Raw genomic sequence first — 12,519 nt, 5'->3', positions numbered from 1 at the left:
CCCGTGAGTCACCCTCCCACCAGCCCGCTACGCCCCCCCCCCCCAGACCCCCCTCCGCAGAGAGCAGACAGCGGACCACACTCTCTAGGGTGAGCCCAGGCCTTAACCCTTCCTGTCCCGTCCACCAGCAGGGCCCTCGCTCGCTCCCTGCTCCCTGGGGAGCTGCAGGTACGAGATGAGTGTATGCAGGAGGGCGTCGGAGTCCTCCAGTCCCGCATCCCCTGTTCTCTTGGGATCCTCATGTTCATTCGAGTTCACAGTGTGCTCAGGCCACGTGCGTGTTGCTAAACAGTTTCTATATATATATATATATACGTGTTTTATTTCCAAGAGGAAGGGAGAGGGAGAGAGAGAAAGAAACATCCCTGATGAGAGACAATCATGGATCGGCTGCCTCCTGCACGCCCCCTATTGGGGATCGAGCCCGCAACCCGGGCATGTGCCCTGACCGGGAATCGAACCAGTGACCTCCTGGTTCATAGGTCGATGCTCAACCACTGAGCCACATGCCCAGGTGGCTGCGGGCTCCATCCCCAGTAGGGTGCGTGCAGGAGGCAGCCAATCGATGATTCTTTCTCATCATTGTATGTTTTATCTCTCTCTTCCTCTCCCTTCCTCTCTAAAATCAATAAAATATATTTAAATAAAGAAAAAAAAAGAAAGATACCTTGATATTCACTGGAAACCAAGTGACAGAAACAGAATATCCCAGGGGCTGAGGGGCTATCCGAAGGGTAAATCTCACCACCTATCGAACTGCTACCGATTTGTGATTCGACCTCCCCTCAGATTCCTCTCGTGACGGGGTCACCCACACAACCAGGCAGCCAGGTCCGTACAAACAAAGCTACCTTTTCGTCGACATTTAATCGGGAACAGGCACAATTAGAAGTGCCCAGCAGTGAGCATCTCATGCGATCCTTACGAAACCCCTGTGGGGGAGGTGTGACGATTGCACCCATTTCACAGACCTAACCAAGGCACGGACCCCAGGCAGCAGGCGGTGGTGGTGGCTTTGAAAGTCCACAGGAAGCTGTCCTCCAGCCCTGCCCCCTACTGCCCCCCGGAGGCAGGCTTGTGCAACTGTGAATGCCAACCGGTTCCTTGCCGAGACCATGGCATTTCCCCCTGCAGCGTTGCTTCACTGCTTCTACCGTTCTTTTTCTTTCAAATACATTTTTATTGATTTCAGAGAGAGAGGGAGAGGGAGAGAGAGAGAGAGAAACATCAATGATGAGAGAGAGACATCGATCGGCTGCCTCCTGCACACCCTCTACTGGGGATCGATCCCGCACCTGGGCATGTGCCCTGACCGGGAATCGAACCCTGATCTCCTGTTCATAGGTCGACGCTCAAACACTGAGCCACTCCAGCTGGCTGGCCCTCCCCCTCTTCTTTCAATGAATTCCCCTGCAACCTTGCACATATGAGAGAACTGCAAATAGTTGAGAGTAGCCTTTAGCTCTAGAACTCGAGTGTGTCTCATGGAAGCCGGAGAAAGATCAGAGAACTTGGAACAGACCTCCCACAATGACGAGGGAAAACGGCAGTGTCTGTATATCTCGCTTATTGCAGACCCCACGTTCACCCAACTGTTCAGTCTTTACAGGAAATGGGGCTAAACATTTTTAAGGGGCGGGGGGCACGGGGGCAAGCGCCCAGTGGTAAAGCACAAACACTGATGGGAAGATGAACATGACCGTGGGAGAAACGCGTGAGCCTAAAGGACGCCCCTAGAATCCCTCACAAGCCTAGGGGTTGAATCTTTCGGGCGTAGAGGGACAAATGAGAGAACGGCCAAGAGACAAGTTTAATGGTCTCCCAGTTAGCCTGGCCGGCATGGCTCAGTGGCTGAGCGTCAGCCTAGGAACCAGGAGGCCACGGTTTGATTCCAGGTCAGGGCACAGGCCCGGGTTTCAGGCTCCATCCCCGGTGCGGGGCGTGCAGGAGGCAGCCGATCCATGCTGCTCTCTCATCATTGAGGTTTCTGTCTCTCTCTCACTCTCCCTTCCTCTCTGAAATCAACACAAATATTTAACATTAATAGAATAAAATGAAAAGGCAGACAGAATATACTATACACTAGAGGCCTGTTGCACGAAAAGATTCGTGCAATAGGCCTTCCCTCCCCCTGGCTGCCGGCACCCGGGACCCAGGCCTTCGCTCCGGCCAGAGCCGCCTTCAGTCTTCGCTCCGCCGCTTCACGCCTATGTATGCAAATTAACGGCCATCTTTGTTGGCGGTTAATTTGAATATCTCACTGATCAGCCAATGGGAGGCGCATCGAAGGTATGGTCAATTACCATGTTTGTCTATTATTAGATAGGATGCCCCTCCTGTCATGGACCTTAGACAGGTAGCTGGATGACCCAGGTGTGTCCCGGATGTATGGCTGTCATGCTATGAACAGAGCATCGCTGTGCAGGGCTCCACTGGCCACAACCCTTTGGTTGCGCTGTTGTTATTGGCCCCATGATGTGGTACAAACCAGGTGAGCTCGCAACGGTGCTATCCAACCTGTGCCAGTCACCGGACGGAGCAACAGGTGTGGATGGTGCCGGTGTGACCACGCTCACGGCGACATCACAGTTGCACCGCCAGCGGCAGATTGGCGTTCCCGGGATTTGAGAGGTGCGCCGGCTTTGCATCTGCAGCGAAGCTCAGGGCGAGCCCGCTGTTCTGCTCACTGAGGCGTGTCCCCGGGAGGATATTAACATGTATCACACTCGGTAGACCAGGCAGACATGTCAGTGTCATGGATACTTGACCTGAAACTCAGTGCGTCTTTCATTCCCGTCACGGTACAGCGGTCAGGCCTTCCTCCCTCAGGCGGTGAGAGCGCGGAGAACAGCCCTGCGATTTGGGTGTTGTCTGTTCGGCCTTCATCATGATCTCTTTACAACTGTGTCAGGGTGTGGGAAGCCCTGCAACACTGTGGCTGCCACCCTCATTTTGAAAACGTAATACTGCCTTGGCTGGTTTGGCTCAGTGGATAGAGCGTCGACCTGCAGACTGAGGGGTCCCAGGTTTGATTCCGGTCAAGGGCACATACCTCAGTTGCAGGCTCCTCCCTGGCCCGGGCACTGGTTGAGGTGCGTGCAGGAGGCAACAAATCGATGTGTTTCTCTCACATCGGTATTTCTTTCTGTCTTTTCCTTGCTCCTCCACTCTCCCTAAAAATCAGTGGAGCCCTAGCTGGTTTGGCTCAGTGGATAGAGCACATGCCCAGGTTGCAGGTTCAATCCCCAGTAGGGGGCAGCCGATCAATGATTCTCTCTCATCATTGATGTTTCTCTCTCCCTCTCCCTTCCTCTCTGAAATCAATAAAAAAATATATAATTTAAAAATAAAAAAGTCAATGGAAAAATATCCTCAAGTGAGGATTAAAAAACATATATATGTATATAAAAATAAAAACGTAATACTAATCCGTAATACTATGCACTAAGAAGGTCTATGGTTGAGAGGGCGGAAGAGCAGGTGGACGAGCTAGATAACTTCCTGTGTGCAGCCCATCCACACTCGCCCAGGAGACAGGAGACGCAGAGGAGAGGGACAGATGGCAGCCACTGCATAGCTCTCTGGGCTGCGGTGGCCGTGGCAGCGGCGTGTCGGACTCCCCCGTGGAGGCAGCAGGGACTCCCTGGACTTGCCGGTGGACCTGGTTATACTACCCGCCAGGGTCTTCTAGGACCACCTCAGTGAAACCAGGGGCGCTCCTGGACGTCCGATGACATGAGACCAGGATTCTCTACGGGCAGCCTCGGGGCCGTGTAAACGTCTGCTCTCGATCACAGGGATTGAGAGTGAGAGTGCACTCACGCTACATGGAGCCTGACAGGTCGTAACACACCGTCCAGCCACCCCGAAAGCATCGACTACCGAAATCAGGGCCCGCAAGACCTGTGCCAAGCGGGCAGCGGAAGGCCCAGCATCTGGGTGTGGCTGTCAGCCTCCAGCAGGGATGTGTCCACTCACAGGACAGTCCACTCGTGACTCGTTAGAAGATAACCCTTAAAGTCAATGAAAAAGAGGGGCATTTCAGGGGTGCGGACCGGATCACTTGGTAATGTATGCACCCGTCCTGTTTATCAGTAAAAAGGCCCAAGGTGACGTCATAAATACAGTTTAATGGGACTTCAGAGTTGGTACAGGTATCACCTAGGTTTTTTTAAAGTATTCATTTGCAACCATTAATATATAGTCAATTCCGTCAAATCTGCATCGTTATATACAGATTGTTAAATTTCCATTTCCATATGGAACGTAGTTAACATGCATTTGAGAATGAAGACCGCTGACTTGCTTGCCTGATCAAAAATTCATTATTCATTAGAGATGGGCTGTGGAGAGACATACATGAAAAAATGACATGTAACCCCGCTGTCTTACCATCTATTGGGAAAACACTGCAAAAAAAAAAAATAAAATGATTACCTAGAAAAAGCTAAAGCGGAGCAAATCCTCATACCTGAAATGAATGAAATCCAGAAGGCCTGGGCCGGGGGGAGGAAGGCTGCTGCCTCTGCGGTCGCCCTTTGCCCCCAGCGCCCGTCCATCAATCCAGGCCCCTCTCGGCCAGGGCTTTGTGGGCGGACCAGGGACGGGCCCTGATTGGCTGACGAGCCACCTGCGCTCACAGCGATTGGCTCAGGAGCGGGCGGGGTGGAGAGGGAGCTGTTAGGGGTTCTGGGGGCCAAACACAGGCTTCTGCACGTCCAGGAGCCTCGTGACCAGGCTGTGGTCTGGGCTGGACGCGGATGAGAAAGGCTGAGGCCCTCACCCTACGGGGTTGGTCGGTCTCCCTACGGCCGCGGGCTCAGCGGGCTCGGCGGTGGGCGTGGCGAGCTGGCGGGGGCGTGGCAGGCGCTCAGGAGGAGGCGTGGCGGACTCGGTGGTAGGCGTGGCTACTCGGCGGGGGCGTGGCGGAGGCTCAGGAGGAGGCGGGGCGAGCCCTGCAGGGCGGGGCGGCACGGCCCGCGGCGGCCATGGCGGCCAGGCGGGTGCCAGCGCTGGTGACCGCAGCCTTCGGGGCACGACCTCCCGCCGCTCGGCCGGCACGGCCCCTTTGGGTCTCAGCAGGGCTCCGCCAGCCCCTCGGGGTCCCCCTCTGCTCCGCTTCGGAGGGAGAGCGCGGAGATGTCGGGCCCCGCTCGCCAGACAGCCCGGCGGCGGCGGAGAGGTGCCCGGAGACCGGAGCGTTAACGGCGGCGGAGCGACGGATCGCGGAGCTGCACGCAGCCGCCTGCGCGGTGAGGCCCCGCCCCCTGTGCCGCCCCGCGGCCCGTGCGCCTGCGCGGTGAGGCCCTTTCTCCCGCCTTCCCCAGCCCCCCACACCCCCGGGTCCCGGGAGTCGTTGCGCCTGCGCGGTGAGGCTCCTCTTGCCTGGTCCTGGGGATCTTGGCTCCCGTGCGCCTGCGCGTCCCAGGCGGAGGGGGATGTCGAGGGACCTGAGCCCCTGCAGACTCAGCCTCTGATGGCTCCCAGGCTTCCGGGCCCCGCCAATCGGGCTGAGAGTTAGCGTCTGTCCGTCCGTCCGTCCGTCTGTCCTGAATGCTACTCTTTCTGATCAGTGCATGAACTGAACATTATCACTCCTGTGTGTGTGTGTTATGAGTGTGCCTTTTTGTGTCTGTCTTTCTGGGTATGTGTATCTGAGTATGTGTGTCTTTCTGTGTGTCTGTGTGCCTGTCTTTCTGTGTATGTGTTTCTGTGTTTCTTTCTGTGTCTATGTATTATGTGTCTTTCTGTGTGTGTCTGTATGAGTGTGAATAGGTGTGTCTGAGTGTCTGTGTGTGTGTCTGTGTGAGTGTGCCTGTATGTGTCTGAGTATATGTGAGTGTGTGTGTGTCTGTGTATACAAGTATGTGTGTGTCTGAGTGTGTGTGTGAGTATGTGTATATGTGTGTGTCTGTGTGTTGGGGGATGGGTGTGAAGGAGTTGATGGAGCGGGTAGAGGAGCCAGGAAGGCACAGGAGCAATGTCGTGCGTTGATCTGCACGATCAGTTAAACACCCTACCAAGCGATGGTTTTAGTGATGAATAATAAAGCATGAACTTGCTTTTATTCTACGTCCCGCTGCTATCCTTTCTCCCCTTCCCTCCACTCTTAACAGAGCTCAATGTCAAGGCCCTCCGTGGGCACCTAGGTTCTCCCTAGGCAATCCTGAGCTTCGTTCTTCTGTTTGGGGGATTTGACAATTGCCTGTCAGCACCAGTGTCAAAACTCAGCCTCTCTCTCCCTCTGGCTTTCTGACACCTCAGGCTGCGACAGCGCCGCAGAGTTAGGGGTGGTGACAGCGTCCTGTCGAAAGAGCAGGAGAAAGTCCCTCTACAAGGTCTCAGGCTAAAGAACATCACCCGTGTGCCCAAGACCCAAGGAAGAGGCCGAATTGGTGACGTGGCCGGCACACCACACACGCGGGGCAGTTTGGAAAACGGGTTTGAGCGTAGGTAGAGGGAGCTTCCCGAGCGTCTGAAGGGCCGTCGTCAACCTGGCTTTTTGCCCCTGGCCGGTTCGGCTCAGTGGATAGAGCGACAGCCTGTGGACTGAAGGGTCCCGGGTTCCATTCTGGTCAAGGGCATGTACTTCGGCTGCAGGCTGGATCCCTGGCCCTGGTCGGGGACACATGTGGGAGGCAACCAGTCGACACTTCGATGTTTCTCTCTGTGTGTCTCTCCCTCCTTTCCTCTCTTTCTAAAAATCCATGGAAAAAATATCCTCGGGTGAGGAGTAACAAAAAAAGAAAATAAAAATCAAAGTTGCTTTCGATCAAACTCATGAAAGCAGTGAGCGTTAATGTGGTCAAACAATACCAGGTTTTTGTGTGTGTGGAGGGAGGGGGTGGTGTAAAAACAGAACTAATAACACCCTGAAAAGAAAACAGTGTGAAGTATTCAGTGCGGTCCCACATCACGGGGCAACGAAGAGTGTTCAATAATGGCGCAGGCCGTGCTTTTCTCGGCGCTGTTGGTTTCGATTAGCGCCTTTCCTGTACGTTTAAATCACCGTCCACATATTTTCAGCCCTGAACTCGCCAGTGCGACTTCTGAGTGCAAGTTCATTCGCAGCCTCTTAAGCTCTTCAAGTCTCCGAAATCACCTGTGATTAAACCTGTTCCCGAGGAGCCGAGTGAAAAATACCTGAGCGGTGGCTGCAGGGGCCCTGGGCATAGAGGCCTTCTTGTTTCCCCATCAACGTCTCGTTCTCCCCGGCTGTGTATTTCCTCCTCCTGCTGCCGCACAAAGTCGGCTCCTGCATCACATTGGAATGTGTTCCCGCTTTGATTGCTAGGGGCCCTGAAATTGCTTGAAGAGGTTCATATTGGGGTTTTTGTTTGTTTTTTTAATATACATATATTTTTTTTTAATATATTTTATTGACTTTTTACAGAGAGGAAGGGAGAGGGATAGAGAGTTAGAAACATCGATCAGCTGCCTCCTGCACACCTCTTCCTAGGGATATGCCCGCAACCAAGGTACATGCCCTTGACCAGAATCGAACCTGGGACCTTTCAGTCCACAGGCCGACGCTCTATCCACTGAGCCAAACCAATTAGGGCTTAATATATTTTTTATTGATTTTAGAGAGGAATGGAGAGGGAGAAAGAGAGAGAGAGAAACGTCCATGATGAGAGGGAATCATTGATCGGCTGCCTCCTGTGTGCCCCACACTGGGGATGGAGGCCGCAACCTGGGCTTGTGCCCTGACCGGGAATCGAACCGTGACCTCCTGGTTCCTAGGTCGATGCTCAACCACTGAGCCACCCTGGCCAGGCAATCTTGTTTTAAGGGAATTGGGCAGTTGTTTTGTTAGTAGGATTTAGGGTAGATGAGGAGATACGGCGAATATTGAGACTAATGGATGGTTTTATTTCGCGACTCTGCAGGCCAAGCAGCTGACCTACGTGGACCCGGCCACCGGCTACCTGGTGCTCACGCGACTCGCCCACTTGCAGAGGGGCCGGTGCTGCGGATCCGCCTGCAGACACGTGAGTGGCAGATCCTCGCGTTCCGGCAGCCCCTGGCGGTGCTTCTGTAACTTCATAAATGCCTGTTATTTGAACAACAAGTCAAATAAAAAACGCGAAATAGACCTGCCGTTCGCTTTTCACAAGCTCCCTCGGCCCAGGACAATGGGGCCTGAGGACCAACTCAGGGCCTTTAAACTTAATGGCCTCGGGTAACATTGCACCGTGGCCATCGGGCGCGTGCACGGCCGGCGGCGGTCCGTGGGAGCTCTTTATGCTCAGGAAACCTTTCACGAGGCTTTAAATGAGCCGCGCTCGCGAGGTAAGTAGAAAGGGCGCAGGAAAGGGAGCTAGGATATGGCAAGTGGAGCCCAGAAAGCGCTTTCTTTCGTTATTAGCTGTTAGCTGACTACATACAGACTTGCCCAGCACTGAGAGGTGGGAATCCCTTAAATGATAATGATTTTCTCTCTTTGTTCCTTCTTTCCTTCCTTCCTTCCTTTTTCCTCCTCCTCATCTTCCTGCTCCTTCTCCTTCCTCCTCCTCTTCCCCTTCCTCCTGCTCCTCCTCCTTCTTTTTCTTCCTCCTCCTCTTTCTCTTCTGTCTCATTCTCATTCTTTCTCTGTCACTTTTCTTCTCTGTCTTTAACCATGAACCTACCCCAAACCATGGGGATGGATTCTGCACTGTAACTTTGCAAACGCACACTCTCCGGGTGCATGGCTGCGGAGATCAGATCATAAGCGTCTGCAGACGCGCCTACCGTACGATGTAGAGCACCATTTCCTCTCGCTGACCCACTTTCTAATTAAGGAGGAGACGCCGAGTCCACGTGCCAACTGTGGCCGACGCTGACGAGTTAGGCCTTCGCTTTCCTGTGCGTGCCCACCTGCGCCATTGTCTGTGTCGAATGACGCGCATAAAGCTCTGCACAAACTGGGGACTTGGGGTTTTTCTGCGAGTGAGCTTTGGACTGTAAAACCTTCAAGCCGGAAGGATGTTCAGAGGAAGGGACTGGGGCCCCTCATCAGGATGGTTCCTTAGGATTCTCCTCCCGCTCTGCAGGACCCGCAAGATCAAATGACCTTCATCACGCGGTCCGCGGGCCCCCTTTGTTCACCATGGGCAGCGCTTACTCTGTCAAGACAGTCGCTAAGGAAGTCATTAACAATTTGTCTTCTTCCTCCTGCAGTGCCCATATGGTCAAGTCAACGTTCAAGATCCAGCTAAAAGGAAGAAATTCAATTCCTGTTTCTATGTTTGACAACAATTTCATCTCTGGTTGCCATTCCGTTCAACCTTCTTTAAAAACACACACACATCTCAATTCAGAATTGCTCTCTCTCTGAGTGCTTGAGCACTGATTTAATCATAAGTGTGTGTGTGTGTGTGTGTGTGTGTGTGTATATATTAAAAGAACATCAATAAAATGAACAAAAGCGAGGGAATGTTGGTGTGTTCCCAAAGTGGCCGTGGATTTTCTGCTCGCCTCCCTCCTCATCGGGCACATGTGCTGAAGAAGAAAATAGCGACTGTTCCCTTAAATGCAGAGGCGCGATGAGGGGGGGCTCCGTGCTCCCCACGGGGTCAGCAGCCCAGCGGAGACATTCGTCATCGTGTTTCTATCTCCAGCTCCCTCCGGGGAGGTGGCTGCAAAGCTGTACCCGCAGCATCTGAGTGGCCAAGGAGGGCCTCCCGCGACAAGAAGGCTCTCGTCCCCCATCTGTTCTCTCCGCGGAAATGCTAAATCACTCTGCCTGGGGTCAGGCCGCTTACCGGGGTTTCTTGATTAAAGCGCCTTCCTTCTCTGCCCCAAGGGTCTGCATCTCCCAGGTGCGTCTCTCTACACACGTCCACCTGGTCCATCCCATCCGCTGCTGGGAAGCCCCTGGGCACCATCCTCTCTGAGCACCTGCCCCTGGAGGGCTGGCTCTACCCAGAGCGGACCCTCAGCCAGGTCTCCCAGCAGGATCTGAAAGGTTCTCGAGCACCCTCGGGTCCGCCTTGGTCTCTGCCTGCGGCCCCACTAAGTGCTCTGCGCCTTCCCTCGCGGTCAGCTCCAGAAGAAAGGCCTTCTACGCTGTACAAGGAGCACAAAGAAACCCCGGGAGGTTCTAATGGCCCCACCGACGGTGACCTGTGACTCACTCCATGTCAAATAAGAAATGTCTCCCACGCTTGGCATTCCGGTGTCCAGTGTCTGCTGGTGCCCCGGCCAGGCTCCCCCTCTGGAAATTACGTCCAGGACAACAGGAGGAGGGGGCCAGCAGCGGGATCGCTCGGGGAGGCGGGCGTCTTTCCAGAAAGGTCTGTGGGCCCATCTCCTTCCCATTCCTGGGTCAAAGAGCAGCCATTGTGGAGTGAGGGTGGATGGGGCTTCTGTCCTGGGTCCCAGGAGGGAGAAGAGAGAAAAACGGCCAAAAAGGCCATCTTCCGGGGACATGAGGAGGGAAGGACATTTATTCTGACAAGGAGCCTGGCCGCAGAGTCTGAGAAAGCCCCTTGGCAGATGGACATGACTTAGGGGGACCCCCTCCAGGGGGGCTCTTTCCCAGGTCACTGCCTGGCGGGGGGGAGGGGGATGGCCGCCCAGGAAGCCGGGACTGGGGTGCCCATCACAGGACTGTGTGACCTTCCTTGGGAAAATATCAGGCCTCCCCCCCCCCCACTTGCTGGGGATGGTGGGGTGGGTGGCGGTGGGGCCATCTCACCGGGTCACATTCAGGGTCTGTGGTCCTCTGTGGTTCTGGGGAGATGCTTCCAAACCACACGTCTCCGGGGGTGGCTACACTGTGTCGCACGCTGTAAAGCACACGTCCAGCTTTCTCACGGGGTGTGTGCCCACCGCACGTGGACGCTGGAGGAACAGCTTTCACAGTTTCAGAGACCCCTGCTGCTGGGCGCCATCCATCAGGGGGGCGGGCTGCAGACGCCTGGCCACAGGCTGTTTCCAGCACAGAAACCCCTAAGGAAACTGGGGGGGGGGGCGTCTTGCTTGCTGTGGGGACATTCTCACCCCCTGCAGGCCCCCCAGCAGGGGGCTGGCACTCATACCCCCCCCAGAAGCCACACTGGGCCCCTCTATTTTGGGAGCCAGGAAGGGAAGGGCTTTTTAAAAATCCCCCCCCCCTCCCCGAGTTGGCATGGCTCAGTGGTTGAGTGGCGACCTATGAACCAGGAGGTCAGGGTTCATTCTGATCAGGGCACATGGGGGGGGAGGGGGTTGTGGGCTGGGTCCCCAGTGGGGGGCGTGCAGGAGGCAGCCCGTCCATGATTCTCTCTTATCATTGATGTTTCTATCTCTCTCCCTTCCTCTCTGAAATAAATAAAAAATATATTTTTTAAAAAAGAAAAAAAAGCCCGCAGCTCGTTTAGTGAGGGGTCGGGTGGGCCCCGTGTGCCCTCTGGGTGCCCTGTCTTTGCGTGAGCGCCCCGCCCGCGCCACCTACACCCTGGTCCCCACGCAGGGCTTCACGTTGGGCTGGGGACCCCTAAACCGCCAGATCCGGGGGGCGCCCTTCCGGAGACTCCGGGTGTCAAAGCGTGCGAACCGGAACCTGGCTCTGGGGGTCGGGAGCTTCCCCATGACCTTCTCTGTCCACCCGCATCGGTGTTCTCCCGGGCGGCGTGGCTCCGGGCGCCTGTGCGCGTGTGGGAGGCTCGCATTTACCAAACACCTAACCGGTTCCTCACCAAAACGGTCAAACGCGCTGCTTTGGGCCGGGATCAGTGGCAGCACCTAAACGTTTTGGGGTGGGTGTCGCCGTCCATCCGTCCGTCCATCCATCCATGCGATGGCCTGGCTGGCTAGCTTAGAAACGGAACGTGGGCGGCTGCTCCCTCCCTCGCTCCCAGATCGGGGCTTCTCTAGGGCCGGGGTGGGGAGGAGCCCCGGGTGAGGGACCTTCCCAGGCGACGCGGCCCGGCCGTGGGACTGGCTGGTGGAGCCGAGAGTGCGGGTGGGAGGGAGGGGCACTGCGGCCGGGGTGCCCTGAGCGACATTGCGGATTCGGGGCGGGAAGAGGACGCCATCGGGCTTGGCTTCCAGGCTCCTCCGGGTCCCTGGCCTCTCCCAGCCTGTGCGCGGCGCTGCCCGGACCCACGCGCCCTGCATCCCACGCTGTTGGCGGCCGCCACCCCCCCCCCCCCGCCCCGGCCCAGTCCTCCGCTTCCTGGAGGCGCGCACCGCGGAGACGGGCTGTGGGGACACCCTGGAAGGGGGGGGAGGGCAGGGAGGGACCCTCACAGTCTGGCTGCTCACACCCGCTGCCCCAGCTCCCAGGCAGCCCCCCAGGGACCCCTCGCCCCCCGTCTCCCGCGGCGAGGGGCGCGCTGGGTTGGGGAGTGAGGGAATCAGTGGCCAGAGGCCCGGCTTCCCGGTTCTCCACCGCTTCCCGGCTCCGGACGGCGCCCAGGGCTGCCGGGGCCACCGCCCCTCGGGGACCTGAGCCCAGGTAACCAGACCCCACCCACCCGGGGTGTGTAGTCTGTCTGCACCCCCCGCCCCGGCTCCTCTCCGGGTGTGAGCCGTCCCCCCCTTCCCCACCTC

At 56.3% G+C, this 12,519-nt stretch overlaps 1 protein-coding gene across 1 annotated transcript; it reads left to right on the top strand.

The window, feature by feature from the left end:
• Positions 1-4,857: 4,857 nt before the first annotated feature.
• Positions 4,858-9,436, top strand: LOC308535494 (uncharacterized protein C1orf53). Its single transcript, XM_081114409.1, has 3 exons — positions 4,858-5,252; positions 7,890-7,991; positions 9,163-9,436. Exons 1-3 carry the CDS (start codon positions 4,989-4,991, stop codon positions 9,232-9,234), a joined length of 438 nt encoding a protein of 145 aa, XP_080970535.1. The 5' UTR covers positions 4,858-4,988; the 3' UTR covers positions 9,235-9,436.
• Positions 9,437-12,519: the final 3,083 nt, after the last annotated feature.

Source organism: Myotis nattereri (assembly GCF_964212035.1).
Source record: "Myotis nattereri genome assembly, chromosome: 20".
In the NCBI taxonomy this organism is placed as follows: Eukaryota; Metazoa; Chordata; class Mammalia; order Chiroptera; family Vespertilionidae; genus Myotis; species Myotis nattereri.
Note: the sequence above shows the minus strand (reverse complement) of the source record. Positions and strands in the feature narration are given on the sequence as shown.